General features: G+C 36.6%; 2 protein-coding genes across 3 annotated transcripts; one reads left to right on the forward strand and one right to left on the reverse strand.

Moving 5' to 3' along the window:
- Positions 1–724: 724 nt before the first annotated feature.
- On the reverse strand, positions 725–5,338 carry LOC103969116 (1-(5-phosphoribosyl)-5-[(5-phosphoribosylamino)methylideneamino] imidazole-4-carboxamide isomerase, chloroplastic). Its single transcript, XM_009382562.3, has 7 exons — positions 5,045–5,338; positions 4,758–4,968; positions 4,333–4,418; positions 3,567–3,668; positions 2,463–2,596; positions 1,542–1,590; positions 725–1,079 (listed from the first exon to the last, which is right to left on the reverse strand). Exons 1-7 carry the CDS (start codon positions 5,222–5,224, stop codon positions 894–896), a joined length of 948 nt encoding a protein of 315 aa, XP_009380837.2. The 5' UTR covers positions 5,225–5,338; the 3' UTR covers positions 725–893.
- Positions 5,339–6,321: 983 nt separating this feature from the next.
- Positions 6,322–8,857, forward strand: LOC135625280 (uncharacterized). 2 transcript variants are annotated; one of them, XM_065129845.1, is made up of 2 exons: positions 6,322–7,619; positions 8,232–8,857. In XM_065129845.1, the coding sequence occupies exon 1, from the start codon at positions 6,385–6,387 to the stop codon at positions 7,609–7,611; it is 1,227 nt and encodes a 408-aa protein (XP_064985917.1). In that variant the 5' UTR covers positions 6,322–6,384; the 3' UTR covers positions 7,612–7,619; positions 8,232–8,857. The 2 variants fall into 2 exon arrangements, with proteins under 2 accessions (XP_064985917.1, XP_064985918.1); XM_065129846.1 differs by having other exon boundaries at positions 8,239–8,857.
- The last annotated feature ends 12,772 nt before the right edge of the window (positions 8,858–21,629 follow it).

Here is a 21,629-nt window from a genome sequence, read left to right on the forward strand (position 1 = left end):
CTATTGTCAACTTTCTCCTTGAATTCCTTCTTTTCCCCAAATAGGTTTCTCAAATCAACATTCACAATATCCCCATCATTATAACTTTTTTATGACGATAAGAATGCATTGCACTGCAAACAGGCTGCTAATAGCACAATATTTCCACACACCAAAAGCACAACCAATAAAAAAAAACTTACATCCATGGTAGCGAGTCTCGACTCAACTCAATACTGCTTCAATATTTCCTTCATGATATTCTTCCCCTTCAATTCTCTTTCTAAATTTATATTTGTGATAAACTTTGTGAAGTTGTTGGGACAACTTAAACCTACATGACGGCAGTACAAATCCATAATCAACAAGTTCATTTTTAATTCAATAGAGAGAGCTCTATCATAACCTTACAAATTAGACCAGAATCAGCAAAAATATCCTCATGGTAAGATCTATGCAGAATGTGAACCCAAACAAGGAATGAGTGCAACAAACATGAGGAACCACAAGAGAAATGCAATCAAACACGAACACTAAGCACTTCTAATATTTCATTTTCGTAATGGCATCTTCTAATATGTGATTCTCATAATGGCATAAGATGGGTGAATGGATCACTTGCATTTATCATCGTCAGGTAAAAGCATTAACCCATTTCATGTTTCTCACTACTCGCAACTTCGACTGTGACATGACGAGCACAATGCTTAACTTCTCCATACCACATCACAGAATGATGTCACAATGGTGAAAGCAGACAACAGAGTAACAAATTGTGTTAAACCATATCCATTACAAATACAAAAATATTTTGGAGTCTTAATAAAGACTTCACCAGAATAAAGTGCATAAATGATAAGCAGAATAGATATTCATGTGGAATCTGATTTAAAACGTTAATTTCGTGTAGAAACTCATGAAGGCTGTTGGCTTATCATCACTTGTTTGTTGTGCCAAGCAACAACTTCCTTGTATGCCATATTTCCTCCAAAAATATCCAGAGCACTGCCAACTGTGACATCAACTTGTTCCTTGCCTGCTGTTTTTATCTTCTCTAGGTCTGCCATTGTCGTGACCCCACCAGCATAAGTAACTGGAATCTAAGAATATAATAATACTTCCAATTAGGAGCAAGAATATCTACAGATTGTGATTCTTTATTAAGGATGGCCAATTGAGAACAATCAACCAAACACCATTGCAACCATGCAGAATCTCTATCATGCATATTGTTTGGGTATCAAGATACCAGATTTCTAAACAATACCAAGGAGGAATGCCGTCATATGTAATTATATCATAAACAGTGCAACCGGTAACTAATCGTAAGAAACATAGTATTTCCACAATGAAGAAATTTCATTTCTATAAAGGAACACCACCACAATATTTTGGCTACAAAAGAACGAAATATTGATAAATCAAAATAAAAACATAAATTAAGAAAATGAGTGTTCTATTCAAAGAATGATGAAATATCAAACAGCAAGGGAAATTCTTGACTAAACCTAATTGATAATTAGCACGTTAGGAGAAGTGTTGTCAGAAAATGAGTAACATACAGGTGAATAACAACCGAGTAACATCACAAGCTCCTCATCAATTCCTAGCCTGCCATAACACAAAAGGATAAGTCAGATTATACAACAAATTATAAATTTCTCAACTCTTCACACCCACAATTTACCTTAAGTTTCAAGTAGCATCAATACAGCAGCAATAAGGTTACTTTTAAAAGTCAAGAAACACAATAAACATAAACTTAATAACCATGAGAATTGGAAGGATAAAGTCACCACTTTATTGGATGATCTGCATGCACCACAGTCGTTATTAAACTAATAAATTATCTGCAGTTAACCAAGCCCAACTAACAATTACGAGATCTTTTGAATATTGATAGTTGCTATTTGTTAACAATGTAATCAAACAGTAAAATAAGAGAGAAGACGAAATCAAGGATAAGCTATAAGTTCATGAAGTTTCAGAACACCTAACATCTATAAAAGGGAAGAGTTGAGATGAAGCGTTGTGAAAACAATGTAAAAGTATAACATGAAAATGCACCAAGCAAAAAAACATAATCCATCAAGAAAATTTGATGGTCGTCATAGGAAAGAGGCTCAAATGGTAAAATCAGATATGAGAGACAGCAAAAACATAAAGGGCTTTGACAAGCATGGCATCATATTAAAGGTTAAAGACTGACATTCAATACAAACAAATAAAAGCTTCATAAAAACTTGCCAGAAAAAAAATGGTCCAAATGTGTTGTAGAAACATAATCCCCATGCAAAAGGAGCAGTTAGTGGTTCAAGTAAGGCATATGTTATCAAGTAATTTAAATTTTAACCCACAATGCCAAGCCGAATCACTACATAATAGGAGTAACCAGAAACCCACAGTTTATTAAAACTATAAAAAATCAGACACGCAAGTAACTTCAGGTTATCAAAAAGGAAAATGAGAACCAGAGAGGCTACCTTTTCCCCTCAACATCAACCCCATGAATCAAAAATTCATCTGAATATTTGGCAAGGAACTCCAAAGTTTCCTTGTCAAGAATAACATCACTGAACTTCTGCCATCTGTCAGTAACAATGGCATACTTCCCATCCTGTGGGAGAGCAAAGGTCAAGAACAAAAGAGATGAGAAATGAAATAATTCCTCCTGAAAATAACCAATTTAACAAGTTAACAACAAGTCAAAATATAACACCAAAAATAATGTCATATTATATAACACCAAAACAAAAAAAATAAATTCAACAAGCATTGTTTTTTGACATTGAAGGACAGGAAGGAAGTGATCAAATTAGTATGTTTACTTAAGGGAAAAAAGTGTTCAAATTTATAGTTACAGCAAATGTGCCTAAGGCAGGCCGAGTTAAGATTAGCATGCTTGGCATATGTGGAACAACATACATGGACATCTTAAGGCTTAGATTAAATTGATGTCATGTCCTGTTGAAGGATAATTAACAATAAAACAGCAATAAAAATTGTGCAGATATATGACAGGAACAGTTAAGACTAGCATGCTTTCCTTCAAGGTGGATACAGACACTTGCAAAGTAATCCTTAGAAAATGACAACATCTGATTTAAAATTCAAGAGTTTAAATTGATCCATGTCAACTACAAAGATACATGAAAAAGGAAAAAGATCAAGGTAAAAAAGGAAAATTGTATCAACAATATTGTTTGCACCAGTGATCCTACAAGATTTGGTAATTATTAATATGAAAAACATTAAAGCAATATATGCAATAAAAGGAATTGCTAAATGTCAGAAGGGCCAAAACATAGTTCAAATTTGACATAATAGAAGCATGATCAGATCTAACCAGAAGGAATGTAGGAGAAGAAAGGGATGTGTGGACTCAAAACCAAGAAATTTCATCATTTTGCAACTGAAGTAAATGGTTCTATAACCAATTGTAAAACATAAAAGAAACATAGAACCTTATCAGACAGCAAGTTTCACATCCTACGATACGGTCACATCTCCAAAATCAGAACTTTACTGTAGACATCATCAATTGCATACAAGTCCATGCTACAATTACTAGCAAAGAAATAGTATACCTTCTTTCTGCAGCTAAGATCCAACACAAGTCTATCCTTGCCAATCATGTTGACAAGATGTTTAAGTCGCTCAGGGTCCATCTTCCCATCGCTGAAAACATACTGTGAAAGAGTAACAAGTATTGGTGGTTCAATACACAATTTTCAACAGACAAAGTGCCTGCATAACGGCAGCTGAATTCTTAAGATTTTGGAGGATCAGGAAATTGAGGTTGTCCCCCAACTTTGCCACCTATAGTTTCAGCTCCTAATTATTTTTATATGTTTATAAAAGTGAGAAAGTAGCTCTTGGTATTAGAATTCAACATATATAAGCATATAATAGAACTAGTAATCAAAATATGATGTAATCAACAAAAGACATAAAATCAATAAGAAATTTCTATTATATATTTTGTATATAAATAAAGCATTATCTAACAATAAACATTTCAGTTCTTTTTACTATTTATACTGTGTATATATGTCAAGAGAAAGAATGAAAGACATTCTACACCAAGGAGGTGTGTCCATGTCCAAATGCACAAGGGGACTCTGGACAAGAGTCGTATCCCTTCTGGTCTGTTGAATTGATAGCTATAAATAAGCCATTGAACTATCAATGTGTTACGTAAAAAAGGATGAATCAATAGAGTTCTCTTAACATTCTTTCTTTTTTCCCCTATAATCACCTTTTGACCTGGGAGTTGGTTTAGGCTTGTGAATAAGATTGGATTGCAAACATTCGCACTGCAAACATTCTACATGCAAGTAAATGAATACATACCGAGGTAACAATCACATGACTTGCCCCTTCTACAAGATAATTCATGGCATTATCTGCATTGATCCCACCTCCAACTTGCATACCACCTATAGTTACAATTCAACAAAGCAAGAAAACATTAAAGTCGAAACTTGAATTCGAAAAAAAGAAGAACTACAAAGAGAAAGGAAAAGACATGACTTCAATGATAATGCGTCAAATCTTTATGTCGACCCACATAAGTCTCCAATTTGGCAAGATGGACATTGATGAAATGGACGTAGAAGGAACTGAGGAAAGCAAAATTCATAAATTTGAAGAAGACAAGTTATTAAAGCAAAATTATGCACTTATACCATGTTAATGAACCGTAACAATGTGAACATACAACAAAATGCACATTTTCACACGAAGGATAAGATACCTATGGATGATCACGAAGTTACCAGGGTAAGCACGAAGGGCCTCGAAGGCCGCAGATTGGCTTGCGGCGTCGGCGCCAAGCATTATGACATGGCCACCCTTGAGCCCGTCCTTCTTGTACAGATTCGCAAACTCTACCGGCGACTTATCCGACTCGAAGTTGGTCACCAGGTCCGACGCGCCGCCGTCTGTCGAATCACGAAGCGTGGATCCCACGATTTGTTTCACTTTACCCTACCACTTTGGATCTCGTTCTACTCAGCGGTGCCAAGAGAACCCGAGGAGAAAGCAAGAGAAGAATGCGCAGTACCTTGTGGATGTCGATGCAGGGGCGGAACCGGACGGTACAGCTGATCGAGCGAGGCTTGCTGTGCTTCCTCCCCATCCTCCAATGGCTCGCGGGGTGGGAAGAGGACAACGGGTTGCGAAGAGGGATCGGGGTCGAAGGAGACGACCGGAGACTAGGGAGCGTGCGAGTAGTCAGTGGCATCCCTTCGGGTGGAGCTGCGATGAGGAGAGAGGAGGTGGTGGCGGACGCGGGCGGCGTAGCGGCGTAAGTGCGGGGGTTGGGGCGGCGATACCAGCGATACCACTGAACAATGTGATCAAGTGGAAGAGATCATAAGCAAGGGGATACAATTTTGATCAAGACCGTTCATTTCTAGAATAACGGTCGGATGCTCATCCTCAACTCGGTCCCGCGTGGTGTTTACTGTTCAAGTACGATCCACTTCCGTGGCGCTTTGAGACGCGTGCACGGTATAGATTGATGCCTCGAGATTCGTGTCGTGAAATGTGTTGTGCTTCGATTAACAATATATTAATGTACAGTCAAATTTAACTAAAACATATGTTAAGCATGAAAATTTTAATCAAGCATTTTTACTACATTTTTACATGTCATAAATATTAATTAAGGTATATTAATTCAAACAAAAGAATTTTTTTTCCCTTTGGCAATTAATAATTTTATATTTTAAAGTGTGAATGATAAGGTTGAATTTTAAAAAAAAAGTGTTTTTTAATAGCACTTTAAATTTTAAAAAAAATCATATAACGTATTTTTATCGTGTGAAAATATCATTTTCATCTCATAACATATAATTTTTTTATATATAGGCTTAGCTCAATGGCATCTCCACGTGGATTTGGCCTTTTCTCTTTCTATCGAACTTGATACGATCTTTTTTCTCTTCCTATTCTTATGCTTTTTCTCTTATCAATGATTATAATGTGCAAACTTGATCCCTTCTTTCTTGTGCAAGAGTCATGACAAGAATAATACGACTAGAAATAAGATCGAGTAGAGGCATACATGCGTATACGCATATAAAAAGTAATGGTAAATAGTGGTAAGATGATTATTCTTAAAAAAAAATTTATATAAAATTTTTAAAACTTAGAGCGTTCCACGAGACAAACCTGAAGTTAAATAGTCAAAATTCGTCCCAAAATCAAAATTATTTTCTTTAGGAAGTGTGTTTTTCTAAAAAAGAAAAAAGTATATAAATATTTTATAGATCATTTTATCCATATTTTTTATATACAAAATTTATTCCTCTAATTTTGTATTTCTTGTGCATAGCGAAGGTTACGCACGCTGCATATAGGAATTAGGGTTTAGCTTGGGGTGCTCGCTTCTCTCCTACAATGGCGGCTGCGACTCTCCGCTCCGTACTCCGCCGCAATAGCCTCCTGCCCTTGTTCGAAACCCGCCGCCTTCGAGATCTCCTCTTCTTCTCCTCCTCTGTCGACCGTGCCACCGCCGTATGCGGCACCACATCTCCAGATCCCCACTCCATGGTGGAATACCTCGTGAACTCCTGCGGGTTCTCCCCCTCCGAGGCAGCCATGTTCTCTAAACCCCTCGCGCACCTCCGATCCGCCGAGAAACCCGACTCCGTCCTTAACTTCATGAGATCTCAGGGCTTCGATGGCGCCGCTATTAGGAAGGTGATATCTATGAAACCCAATTACCTATGCTACGACGTAGAGACGAACCTCGCCCCGAAGTTTCAGTTCTTACGCGATTTGGGACTATCGGAGTCGGACATCGTCGATGCCATTCTGAAGAACCCTGCCATCCTCTGCCTCAAAGGTCACCGTTCCTTCGTCCCCAAAATGGAGATGTGGGAAAGTCTCTTGGGATCGAGAGAGCTCGTTCTCAAGCATCTCAAGAAGACAACACGGTTTTTCTTCGCCAGCGTTGAGAAGACATTGCATCCTAACCTAAAGTTCTTGAGGGATGAGTGCGGCATTCCTGAAGAAAGGCTCTCTCTCGTCTTGAGAAGTCGCCCACAATTAATCTCACAGAAACCAGAGTCCCTCCGAGCTTTGGTGGCGAGAGCCGATGAGCTGGGGACGCCACGTTTATCTCGGATGTTCGTGCGGACACTTAAAGCTCTCCACAACGTAAGCCAAGAAAGGTTCGAGGCCAAGGTCGAGCTCATGAGGAGCTTCGGGTGGTCGGAGTCGGAGTTTTCTTCTGTAGTCAGGAAAGTACCCACCTTCTTATGCATCTCCCTCGATATGATACGCAGAAAAATGGAATTTTTTATCAATGTAGTCGGGTACACCCCTTCCTTCATCGCCTCCCAACCAACTATCTTGCTATATAGTCTGCAGAAGAGGGTCATTCCTCGGTTTCATGTGACGGAGATGTTGAAATCGAAAGGATTGTGGACTGGACAATGCAAGTTTTTATGGATTCTCATAATGTCAGATACCAAATTCATGGAGAAGTTTGTTCTCCCTCACAAAGAAAATGTCCCTGAGCTGCTTGATATTATGAGAGTTGCTGGCGCGTGTAAAAGAAATGATACCTTTCATTTGGCATCGGAGGATGAGAAAGGGCTTAACTGTTTGTCTGATTTGTGACGACGAAGGTAGATTATTCCCCTAATTTGAGATTTTGGAAATTTTATGCAAAGAACTTATCTAAAGGTGTATTGAGGTGTGGGATATTTCTTTTATGACAAGCTAGATTTGCATTGATTATAAATCAAATTTGTTCTGTCTTGCTGATTGTTAGCTTAAATTATTTCCTGATTTTCTTTGGCGTAGTATTGTTGGTTTGTATGTAAACTGCATGTTCTAAAAATTCTACCTAACAGTCCAACTGATATGACCTTCGGATTTATCGTAGGGACTTTTGGCTTTTGTCCAAATTAATTCCAATTCCAGATTGGTTTTTGTTTGGGTAAGTCTTGAAGAGTCATATTTCAGATCAAGTTATGCAGTAAGTATATACAAAATATCACCAAAGATCACAAGAAATTGTTGAGTGGTAGTTGCTCTAATGATTTAAGTGGCTGAAAAACACTTAAACGCCAAAGAGTTGTTTCTGTAATTTGTTTTTAAATGAGTCATCAACCAATATATGGATTTGGATATATCTAAGAAGGTGTTGTCTCTTGTCAGTGGAGGCTTCTTTGCAAACTTATTTATTTATGTACTAATTGGATTATTCAAATTTGATTGATCCATTGTAATGTTAGTATGCAGTGGCTTCAATGGAATTTGAAAGACCAGTTGCACTGGGTTGATCAGGAGTCACCAGCTCTTCTGAAATGTCTTCAACCTCCTTTGGAATTGCTAAAGCTTTTCTCGCATCAACAAACTCTTGCATGCCTCCATAGGCTTCTGCTCGTCCACTCTTTGTGATTCCAGGTGCAGATCTCTTCATTCTTGGATTTGGTGGATGCAACTTCTCATCATCATAGCTGAAGCTTCTGCTCTACTTGAAAGCTTTTAGAAGGCTGCACAACTAAATTTCTCCAACATCTGAATCGAACTAATTCCCTTGAGTTAGTCGATTCGCTGGTTCCTTCAGAATATTTTGGATGTCATTTTATTTCTTATTTCAAGTCTTTATGTTGTCAATGTGGTCCATGTTTCCCGCATCATGAACCGCACGGTCCATTGGCTAGTCAATCTAGAAAGGGCTGTAAATTCTCTGTTTTTTTGGGTCTTGTAATGATAGATCAGTTTAGCTCAGTATCTAATCCGCTTTAATCTTTATTGAAATTTCTCCTTTTTTGGTAAAAACAAAACAAAAACTCTAACATGTAAGCTCAGAAGGTGACAATTAAATGTGTATTGCAAGATCCTGTAATTGGCTTTAGTTCTTGTTGTAGAGTTTATGAACATTTACATCACTAGTATTTTAGATTTATGCACACTATCTTGTTTCGTTTCTCAACCAGTTTTTTTCTGGCTATCCGTGTCTTTTTTGCATGTATTCAGTATCTCATTTCTGATAGGATCAGTAGATCATCACTCATCTCTATCAATGCGTGAATTGTGTTATGAATTTTGATATCAGTTGTTCCATCTTTATTCTTCTTCATGTCAACACAAGTCTCAATTTTGGTCAGACATACATTAATGAAATGAATATATGGAAGGAACTGAGAAAAGTATAATTCATAAATTTAAATAAGACAAGGAATCAAAGCAAAATTATGCACTTATATATCATGTTAATGAATCGATGCAACGTGAACATACAATAACATACGCATTGCATTTTCAAACAAGGATAGGGTATTTATGAATGATCACGAAGTTGGAATGTATAGATTGATGTCTTCAGATTGAAATGTGGCCTGCTATAATTAACAAGTGTTATTTTACATATATAGTATATTGATCAGATTGATGTCTTCAGATTGAAATGTGGCCTGCTATAATTAACAAGTGTTATGTTACATATATAGTATATTGATCAGATTGAAAAGTGGCCTGCTATAATTAACAAGTGTTATGTTACATATATAGTATATTGATGTACAGTCAATTTTAATTAAATATCATATAATCCATCATCAACTTCAATCGAGCTTTTTTTTTTTTTTTTTTGATTTTTTACGAGTCATAAATACTATTCAAGGCATATTAATTTAAACAAAAGAAATCAAGTTTTGAAGGATCGTATTTTTTTTTTCAAATCTGGTGCAACAATAAATTATTTTTGGATCAAATAAATGATTAATTTTATATTTTTTAAAGATACAAAATCATATAAATATTTTGTAGATCACTTTATCCATAATTTTGATATAAATAATTTATTCCTATAATTTTAATCTCTCGTGGATAGCGAATGATAGTTGTTGAAATTATGATGCTCCTTTGGCTCTCCTTTATTCTGAAATAATCGTTGCAAAACTTGTCTTCATCCTTAGTTACGATGACTTCCTATTCCTATTCGAAACTTATCGCTTTCGAGGTTTTCTTTTATTTTTTTACTTCATCGCCGGTTGATTGTGATCATATTATATCAAATTAGTTGAAAAATAAGGACGATTAATGATGAACTCAATGTTTAAGAAGAAGAAGATGAACTGCATCATGGAACTACGACTCAAATGCGTCTCATGTCCTTTCGTGTACAAGCTAAAGGATGACCTCCTCAAACTGGTGAGTGAATCCATTAGACGATCGATTCGGAAGCACCTCTACCGGGCGCATTCCACGCCAGGGAGCATCCCCATCATCATCAAACAATAGTACATCTGTTGACCTATGTATGAATATACAACATGAAAAGGGAAACACTTAGCTAGCCTTCAACTCTTCTTCTTCCTCCCTTGAGAACTAACGGGGGATGCCGAGTGAGATAACGGGGGATGCAGGAGGCCACATAAAGAAGAGCAGGTAAGGAGATAGAGGAAGAATGATTCTGGAGGTCTTGGCAGTCAAGGACATACATTATGATTGAATCTTCCAACCATGAGAGTAACATATACAATTGTCTCTGTCACTTTGCTTCCCCCACATATAATTCATCCCTGCTTTAGCTCAATACATTCTACGATAACAAACCAACAAAGTGAGTTTTCATAGGTACATTTTGATATCTGCATTTTGATATCCATGAACATGGATTGATACATACATTAATTGTTAGGATTGAAGCGGTAAGAGGAGGGGTGAATTAGTGCAGCGGATTAAAACTTTTAAGTTTGAAAATGACTTCGTAAATGTGTAGAGATTTTAATTCAACAATAAATGACTTGAAGAAAGTAGCTCTGAGTATAGTGAGAAGATGAAAATGAAAAGCTTGCTGCTATGTAAATAACGATTTCAGAAAGATAAATACTCACACATTCAAGGAACACACCAATTTAAAGTAGTTCGGTCAAAATAATCTACATCCACTTGCGAAGCCCTTTTTGATGAGGCTCCCAACTTCCACTAGCAAATCACTTTAAAGGGGAAGGACAAATACCCCTCTTATAACCTTTTACAAGTGGTTCACACTCTTACATATTTTCAAAGAGAAGGAGGGAGGTAAACACTTAAGCTATTGAAAACAAGACTTGCTAAAAACTTTGCTAAGGCTTTTTCTCAATTTATAACTTTTCAAAAGGTTATGTCCTCTGCTGAGAATTGAGGGGTATTTATAGGCCCCAAGAGGATTCAAATTTGGGCTCTAAATTTGAATTACTTTTGGGTTTCCCGGTGCTGGCGGTGCCACCGCCTGTCAGTGTCTGACACTAACAGTGTACTAGCGGTGCCACCGCTCAGTCCGGCGGCGCTACCGCCCGATCTCTCGGGTTCTAGGCGGTGCCACTGCCCGTCCTTACGGGTCACTGGTTGAGCTCCAAATTTGGCCCAAACTAGTTCATATTAGGGCCCAGTTGGCCCCTAACCAGGTTATAGGATTAACTCTTAATCCTAACCCAAATTAATGCAAACTACGAGATTAAGATATAGTCCTAAGCAGGTTTTTAACCGGCAACGCCGAGTTTCCTTCCGGTGAGCTTTCCAGCAATCTTCCGACGGACTTCCGATACACCCTCGGATTTCTTCCGACGAACTCCCAACAGGCTCCCGATCTTGTGGCGAGTTCAGCGAGTCCTTGGCATGTAGTCGAACCTTCTTGGTGATCTCCACGAACCTCCGACGATCTCTTCGGCGGACTTTCGAAAACTTCGGCAAGTTCCCGATTTCTTATCGGTTGGTTCCGACAACACTTTCGACGAATCTTCGAACTCTCGGCAGACTCTCGAACATCCATCGAACTTGTCTCCGGTAGACTTGTTTTATGTCTTCAAGTTATCGTAGTTAATCCTACATACTTAAAACAAAACTTCGATCGAGACAATTAATCCTAAGCAATTAATCAAGTTGTCCGGTATGTCATTGGTCCCTCGACGCTTCGTCCGATTCTTCGACGCATTATCCTCTCTTGCGGTCTATTGCTCAATCGGCCAGTTGACTCTGTAACTTCGATATCCTTGGCGCAATACTCGCTCTTCTTGGCCCGATGCCCGAATCCACGGCCCGAAGCCTTCTGTCGATACGTCGATCGATTCACCGGCCCGACGTCTAATCTTCTGATATGTTCCTCCGACCCAACATGATTTTCTAGCTTTAATTATCTCATCCTGATCGAAGCATCATACGTCACTCAAAATACAGATTAAATCATAAACACACAATTTCATCATCAAAATACGAGATTCAAAATTAATATCTAAAACCTTTAATCATAAAATGTTTTGATATGAGTACCTGAAACTCAGAAAAATTTTATGAAATAATAATCTCATAAATTAAATCGCTAGAAAGGTTACTTTATATGACTACTATGTATCTGTTCTCCGTACTATGCTGCTATACAATTTTAACGTACGGAGAGAAACAACAACGAACATATGCATATATAGTTTTATGATTTTAACTTAAAAGAGTTAAATCATGACCACGTAATATAGATCATATAAATCGAGTCATATATAATCACAGAAGTTAAATTATATTTAATTATATTTGATCATAGAAGTTAAATTATATTTAATTTAAATTATATTTGATTATATAAGTTAAGTCATATCTAACTATATAAGTTTGGTTATATATACTCACATTTGTTAAGTCATACTTAATCACATGAATTGGATCATGTATAATCATAAACTAAATTATGTTTAATTACATTGAATGAATTATGCTTAGCCATACGAGCTCAGTTATACTTAATCATATGTGCTAAGTCATAACTATCAAATAAGTTAGACAATCCTTGATCGCATAGGATGAGTTATGTTTAACCACATAAGTTAGATCGTACTTGGTCACATAGATTGAGTTATGTCTAACTACATATATTATATTATATTTGACTATATAGATTGTGTTAGTTTGTGTTAGGATCGGAGCAGCACTAAGAGGGGGGGTGAATTAGTGCAACGGATTAAAACTTCGGTTTTTAAAAAAATCTTTCGTATGATAAGAGCGGAACTTGACAAGCTTAATCTTGAAAGCGTATTCTTAAATATGCGCAGCAAAAGTAATAAGGAACTAAAGCATATAAGAAGGTTTGCAATAATGTAAATAGCAATAATGAAATACAAACCAAGGATCACGTCGATTTTAGAGTGGTTCGGTCAAATGACCTACTCCACTTGCGAGGCCCCTCTTCGATGAGGCTCCCACCTTCCACTAGCAAGTCTCTTGAAATGGAAGGGTAAATACCCCTCTTACAACTCTTTACAAGCGGTTCACTCTCTTACAGATTTTCGAGAAGAGATGAGGTGAACACTAGCAAATTGAAAAGAAGACAAGCTAACACTTTTCTAAGACCTTTCTCTCAAACTCTTGCTGCTCAAAAAGTTGTTTTCTCAGCTGAGATTTGAGGGGTATTTATAGGCCTCAAGAGGATTCAAATTTGGGCTCCAAAATTCAAATTCTCTTTGGGTTCCCGATGCTGGCGGTGCCACCGCCCAGCGCTCGGGTGCTGGACGGTGCAACCGCCCAGCCCAGGAGGTGTCACCGCCCAGCCAAGCGGTGCCACCGCCTGGCTCTCCGGTTCACTTGGTTTGGCTTACTTTTAGCCCAAACCAAATCTGACTTTGGCCCCAATTGGCCCCTAACCAGGATATAGGATTATCTTCTTAATCCTAATCCTAATTACAAGTGAACTACATAACAAAACACATCCTAAGCAATTTATTAACCGCGAACGTCAAGTCTTGTTCCGGCGAGCTTTCCGACGAACTTCCTTCGACGGGGTCCAAGCACGCTCCCGAACTTGTAATGACTTTAATGAGTAGCTGAGACTTCTCGGTGATCTCTGCGAACCTCCGACGATCTCTTCGGCGAACTTCCAATAGGTTCCCGATTTCTTCTCGGTTGGTTCCGGCAACATCTCCGACGATTCTTCGGACTCTTAAACGTTCATCGAACTCGACTCCGGTATACTTGCTTTGTGTTTTCTGTTTATCGTAGTTAATCCTGCACACTTAACTCAATAATATGGATTAGATCAAATAACCCATCAATTGATTTTATCATCAAAATCCGAGATTCAACAATCTCCCCTTTTTTGATGATGACAATCAATTGATGACGGAGTTAAACATAACTCCCCCTATCTATATGTCATATTATGAGAGGATAAAAAAAACACTTGAATTCCATCCTATTGGATTCAAGCATAACCCGATAAGTTCTAACGGTAGAGCTTATCGTGATCCTCATTAAACAATAGTGAGTACAAAACTTCTATGAAAATCATAAGTTAAATGAAAAGGGACGAATTTTACTACGACAGAAGATAAAGATTTTCAATATAAATTTTATGATTTAGATGTAAGGCATGCTTTCAATATGATCAATCAATCTTGTGATATTTTCAAGGATTTTGCAAGGCATATAAATCATTCATATCAATCACTTTTCTCAAAGATTTTGCAATTCATATTTTGTCATGCTATTAAGAATGATATAAGTCATCACTTTTCTCCCCCTTTGTCATCAACAAAAAGGGAAATGAGACTTGAAGCACATATTTTGTCATACAACGATTTTATCATTGAAAATTAAGTATGCAAAAATATTTACGCAGAGTTCATTTTAGAGGAAAATTCAGCATGCATTCATATTATCTAATCTCTTCTTTCTATAAATAATAGAAATTGTAGATGTACAAGAGAGAGATTGGGATAAAAATTCAAGTAGTAATTTCACAAAGTCAAGATCATAATTCGAATACAAACTCATTCAAATCGTTAAATTCATTAAAATCTCAATATTACTTTTCAATCATCATATAAGGCATTTAAAGAATTTTGAAACATAGGAAAATAATTAATTTAAGCATATAATGTTTCAAGTCATGAATGCCAATACTTTCATATTTGTAAGTATCAATTCATGAATGCCAAAAGATATTATTTGTGATTCCAATTTTGCAAGATCAAGATTACGATTTAGATAAAACTTATTTAAATCAAATCGGTAACTTGAAATTCATAATCAAGTCATCAAAATCGATTTCAAGATTTCACAACATGTCATATGGAATTTGAAGGAGAATGATTAGATTCACCGAGAGATGGAAAGAAGATGAAAGACTTTACGGAAAATCCAATCAAACAAGTTTATTGTTTAGGGACAATTTAACATACCTAATTCCCTTCAAATTGGTCTTCATTTAAGGCTTTTGTGAATATATCTGCTAATTGATGCTTTGTGTCAATGAATTCTAGAACAACATTATTGTTAAGGATATGATCGCGTATGAAATGATGCCTAACGTCGATGTGCTTAGTTCTAGAATGCTGAATTGGATTTTTAGTAAGACATATGGCACTAGTATTATCACATTTTATGGGAATATTTTTAAAGTGAATTCCATAGTCTTCCAATGTATTTTTCATCCAAACAACTTGTGCACAGCATGCACTCGCAGCAATGTATTCGGCTTCCGCCGTAGATAGTGCTACTGAATTTTATTTCTTGGAAGTCCAAGAAACAAGTGCATGTCCTAAAAATTGGCATGTTCCGAATGTACTTTTTCTATCTATCCTACATCCGCCAAAATCAGCATCCGCGTAAGCCATTAAATCAAAATTTTCAGATTTTGGATACCATAAACCTAAATTTGGAGTTCCTTTAAGATACCTAAATATTCTTTTAACACTTTTAAGATGAGATAGTTTAGGATTTGATTGAAACCTAGCACAAAGTCCTACACTAAACATGATATCTGGTCTAGTAGCAGTAAGGTAGAGTAGACTACCTATCATTCCCCTATATGTTTTTTGATCGAAATTTTCACTATTTTCATCCATATCTAACTTAGTCGAAGTACTCATAGGGGTGTTTATTGCTTTTGAATTATCCATGTTAAATCGTTTTAACAATTCTAATGTATATTTAGATTGGTTAAGAAATATACCATCCTTAAGTTGTTTGATTTGTAATCCTAAAAAGAAAGTTAATTCCCCCATTAAACTCATTTCAAATTCATGACTCATAGATTTGGCAAATGTTTCACATAGTGATTCATCCGTAGATCCAAAAATAATATCGTCGATATAAATTTGTACAATAAGAAAATTATTTTCAAAATATTTAATAAATAATATAGTATCAACCTTGCCTTTGGTAAAATTATTTAAAATAAGAAAGGAACTAAGCCTTTCATACCAAGCTCTAGGAGCTTGTTTCAAGCCATAGAGAGCCTTAGTCAATTTGAATACATGATTAGGAAGAAGAGAATTTTCAAATCCGGGAGATTGTTCGACATATACTTCTTCGGAAATAAAACCATTCAAGAAGGCACTTTTGACATCCATTTGAAATAGTTTAAGATTATAACAACTAGCATAGGCAAGGAGCATCCTTATGGCTTCTAATCGAGCCACAGGAGCAAAGGTTTCTTCGTAATCGATACCTTCTTCTTGGTTGAAACCTTTGGCCACTAATCTAGCCTTGTTTCTAACCACGATACCATTTTCATCTTGCTTGTTTCTAAAGACCCACTTAGTACCAATCACTAAATGGTCACTAGGTCTAGGAACAAGCTCCAACACCTTGTTTCTCTCAAATTGATTCAATTCCTCTTGCATTGCAATAATCCAAAAATCATCTTTTATGGCCTCGTCAATGCACTTAGGTTCGATTTGAGAGAGGAAGGCGGCATTAGCGCAAAAATTCTTGAAAGAGGAACGAGTTTGAACCCCTTTAGATGTATCCCCTATAATTAGCTCCTTTGGATGAGCATCTATATACTTCCATTCCTTAGGTAAGGAAATTTCGGAAGAAGGTGCATCCAAGTTGCTATTTTGAGGAGGGGGTTCATTTAAATTCAAATTATCAAAACCAAGATCATCATCAAAATTATTTTTCTTAAAATTTGAGACTTCATTAAAAACTACATGAATAGACTCTTCAATTACTAAGGTTCTTTTATTAAAAACCCGAAAAGCTTTCGAAACGGAAGAGTAACCAAGAAAGATGCCTTCATCGGATTTTGCATCAAATTTTCCTAAGGCATCCCTTTCATTTAAAATAAAGCATTTACAACCGAAAACTTTAAAATAGGAAATATTTGGTTTTTTGTTATTCCATAATTCATATGGAGTTTTTGATAAGGAAGGTCTTATTAGGACTCTATTCATGATGTAGCAAGCCGTATTTACGGCTTCGGCCCAAAAATACTTAGGTAAACTGTGTTCATTTAACATAGTTCTTGCCATTTCTTGTAGGTTTCTATTTTTTCTTTCAACTACTCCATTTTGTTGGGGATTTCTCAGAGTGGAGAAGTTATGGTTGTATCCATTAACTTCACAAAAATTTTGAAAGTCATGGTTTTGAAATTCGCCACCATGATCACTCCGAATTGATGAAATCATGAACCCTTTTTCGTTTTGAGTGAGTTTACAAAATTTAGAGAAACACTTGAAACAATCACTTTTGTGAGCTAAGAAATAGGTCCAAGTGTATCTAGAGTAGTCATCCACAATCACAAAAGCATATTTGCTTCCACCTAGACTTGTTGTATCAATTGGTCCAAATAAGTCCAAATGGATCAATTGTAACGGTCTAGTGGTGCTAATTTGATTTTTTGGTTTGAAGCTTGTTTTTATTTGTTTCCCTAGTTGACATACATCGCATACCTTATCTTTAATAAACTTCATATTCGAAATTCCTCGTACTAATTCTTGAGATGAGATTTTAGATATTGTTTTCATGCTTGCATGGCCTAATCTCCTATGCCAAAGCCAAGCATCATCATTTATGGCGGAGAAACACATTTCATTACTTAGTTCATCAAGATTGATGGTATAGACATTATTTTGTTTTAAAGCAATCATAGTCATGTTATGATTTGGTTTTTCAATAATACACATATTTGATTCAAATCTAACGATATAACCTTTATCGTATAATTGACTAATGCTCAATAGATTATGTTTTAATCCATCAACTAGTAACACATCATCAATGGAAAAACTTGATTTGTTACCTATGGTTCCCTTGCCAATGATTTTGCCTTTGTTGTTGTCTCCGAAGGTGACATAGCCTTCGTCCATGCTAGTGAGCTTGGTGAATTGGGATGGATCTCCGGTCATATGCCTTGAGCATCCACTATCAAGATACCATCTCTTGCTCCTAGCATGTGATGGTGTATGTTTCTACAAGAAGGAATTATTTTTAGGTACCATTTGCTTTTGGATACCTCAAAAACTAATCTAACTTGTTTATCATGTTGCATAGACTTGATTATGGTTGCTTTAGGAACCCAAATCAATTTGTTCGGACTAATTTTCTTGAATGGACATTGGTAAGTTATATGTCCATATTTACAACAAAAATTGCAATTGCTTTGGTGTTGAACATGTAAGATAGGACCTTTAATGAAGGTGGTTGGATTTTGGTGAGTACTTTTCACAAATCTGATTCCACTCCTTTTAGGAACGTGACCCTTATTTGTAAGGATCATGTTTAAGGACTTGCTACCAACCTCGAATTTCTTCAAGGTGTCCTTAAGTACTAAGTTCTCATTTTGTAGAGTTTCTAAATCATGGTATTTAGCACATGGAGCTAGACAATCATGATATTCAGTTTTCAATTTATCAAAAGCACAAGTAAGACTATCATGCTCCTTTCTTAGCAATTTGTATTTTCTACTAATTGTCTTACATTCATCAAATAACTCATGGAAGGCATTTAATAAATCATGATAAGGTAAATCTGCATTAATTAAATCTGTTACCTCTTCTTCGAAGGCCATTAGGGCGTAGTGAGCAACTTGCTCGGTGTTGGACTCCTCTTCTTCGGATGTGCTTGAGTCATCCCATGTTGCCTTGAGCGCCTTCTTCTTTGGTGTTCTCTTTTTGGCTTGAGGGCAATCGTTCTTGTAGTGTCCCGGTTTTTTGCATTCATAGCAAATCACTTGATCCTTCTTTTGTTCAAATTTATTTTTTGTATTATTTTTAAATTTGTTCTTCCTTAAATATTTTTTGAATTTTTGAGTCAAAAATGCAATGTCATTGTCACTGTCCTCATCACTTGATGTTCCTTTCAAGTGGTCTTCTTGTGATTTGAGTGTCATATCCTTCCTGTTCTTTGGAAGGGGGTTCTCGAGCTCGTCATGAGCTTGACATATCATTTCGTAGGTCATTAGAGACCCAATGAGTTCTTTGGCCTCTTGAATGGCCGTAACTTTTGGATCCCAACTTTTAGGGAGGGATCTTAAGATTTTAGTTACTAGTTCAAAGTTAGTAAAATCTTTACCAAGAGCTTTGATTCCATTGATGACATCCGTAAACCGGGTGTACATGTCTCCGATGGACTCACTTGGTTTCATTCGGAAAAATTCGTAAGAGTGCACAAGAATGTTGATTTTGGACTCTTTCACTCGGCTAGTGCCTTCATGAGTGACCTCAAGAGTTCTCCAAATATCAAAAGCCGAATCACAAATTGAAACACGATTAAATTTGTTTTTGTCTAGTGCACAAAACAAGGCATTCATAGCCTTTGCATTTAAAGCAAAAACCTTCTTCTCCGATTCATTCCATTCGCTCATCGGAAGAGAAGATTTTTGAAATCCGTTTTCAACAATAGTCCAAAGCTCAAAATCCATAGAAATGAGGAAGATCCTCATCCGAGTCTTCCAATACGTGTAATCCGACCCATTAAACATAGGTGGACGTGTGATAGAATGGCCCTCTTGCATGCCGGAGTAAGCCATCTCTCTTGGGTATTAAACCAAATATGAGAGATAACCTTGCTCTGATACCAATTGTTAGGATCGGAGCAGCACTAAGAGGGGGGGGTGAATTAGTGCAGCGGATTAAAACTTCGGTTTTTAAAAAAATCTTTCATATGATAAGAGCGGAACTTGACAAGCTTAATCTTGAAAGCGTATTCTTAAATATGCACAGCAAAAGTAATAAGGAACTAATGCATATAAGAAGGTTTGTAATAATGTAAATAGCAATAATGAAATGCAAACCAAGGATCACGTCGATTTTAGAGTGGTTCGGTCAAATGACCTACTCCACTTGCGAGGCCCCTCTTCGATGAGGCTCCCACCTTCCACTAGCAAGTCTCTTGAAATGGAAGGGTAAATACCCCTCTTACAACTCTTTATAAGCGGTTCACTCTCTTACAGATTTTCGAGAAGAGATGAGGTGAACACTAGCAAATTGAAAAGAAGACAAGCTAACACTTTTCTAAGACCTTTCTCTCAAACTCTTGCTGCTCAAAAAGTTGTTTTCTCGGCTGAGATTTGAGGGGTATTTATAGGCCTCAAGAGGATTCAAATTTGGGCTCCAAAATTCAAATTCTCTTTGGGTTCCCGATGCTGGCGGTGCCACCGCCCAACCAAGCGATGCCACCGCCCAGCGCTCGGGTGCTGGACGGTGCAACCGCCCAGCCCAGGAGGTGTCACCACCCAGCACTCGGGTGCTGGGCGATGCCACCGCCCAGTGCACCGCCTGGCTCTCCGGTTCACTTGGTTTGGCTTACTTTTAGCCCAAACCAAATCTGACTTTGGCCCCAGTTGGCCCCTAACCAGGATATAGGATTATCTTCTTAATCCTAATCCTAATTACAAGTGAACTACATAACAAAACACATCCTAAGCAATTTATTAACCGCGAACGTCAAGTCTTGTTCCGGCGAGCTTTTCGACGAACTTCCTTCGACGGGGTCCAAGCACGCTCCCGAACTTGTGATGACTTTAATGAGTAGCTGAGACTTCTCGGTGATCTCTGCGAACCTCCGACGATCTCTTCGGCGAACTTCCAACAGGTTCCCGATTTCTTCTCGGTTGGTTCCGGCAGCATCTCCGACGATTCTTCGAACTCTTAAACGTTCATCGAACTCGACTCCGGTATACTTGCTTTGTGTTTTCAGTTTATCGTAGTTAATCCTGCACACTTAACTCAATAATATGGATTAGATCAAATAACCCATCAATTGATTTTATCATCAAAATCTGAGATTCAACAGTTTGAACCATACGAGTTGAATCATACTTATCACATAGATCGAGTAATACTTAGTCACGTCAGTTAGATTGTACTTAACCACATAGGCTAGTTTGGTCAATCAACTTAACTAAGGTTAAATATGACTCGTACTTGTTCAATTAGATTTTAATATTTTTAAAAATATTTTTAAAATATTATAAAATAATAATTAATCATAAATCTATTATTTTTCATAAATTAACTAATTTAGATTTATGTTCCAAATTTAAAAGTAATTAAATCATAAAAATTCATACTTAATTATTTAAAACATAAATATACTTTCGATGATCATTATTTATTAATCATAAAATTTTAAAATAAAAAATTATTTTTATAACATATAAATTAAAATAATTCTAATATTAAATATTTTTTAAAATATAAATAAAAAAAATCTACTCTCCTCCTGATCATTTCCTCTTAGAACCCTTCCCTCTCGGAGCTAGGAACGAGGAAAGATGAGCTTGAGCTCTCCATAAAAGATAAATAATAATTTAATAATTTTCTTAATCATATTATATAAATAAAAATATTAATTTAAATAAAGTAATACATGATTTAAAGTAATTAATTGGTGTTAGAAAATTATCGATGATTACAAAAGTCATGACTTTA

Source organism: Musa acuminata, chromosome BXJ2-10 (genome assembly GCF_036884655.1).
Source record: "Musa acuminata AAA Group cultivar baxijiao chromosome BXJ2-10, Cavendish_Baxijiao_AAA, whole genome shotgun sequence".
Classification (NCBI taxonomy): domain Eukaryota; kingdom Viridiplantae; phylum Streptophyta; class Magnoliopsida; order Zingiberales; family Musaceae; genus Musa; species Musa acuminata.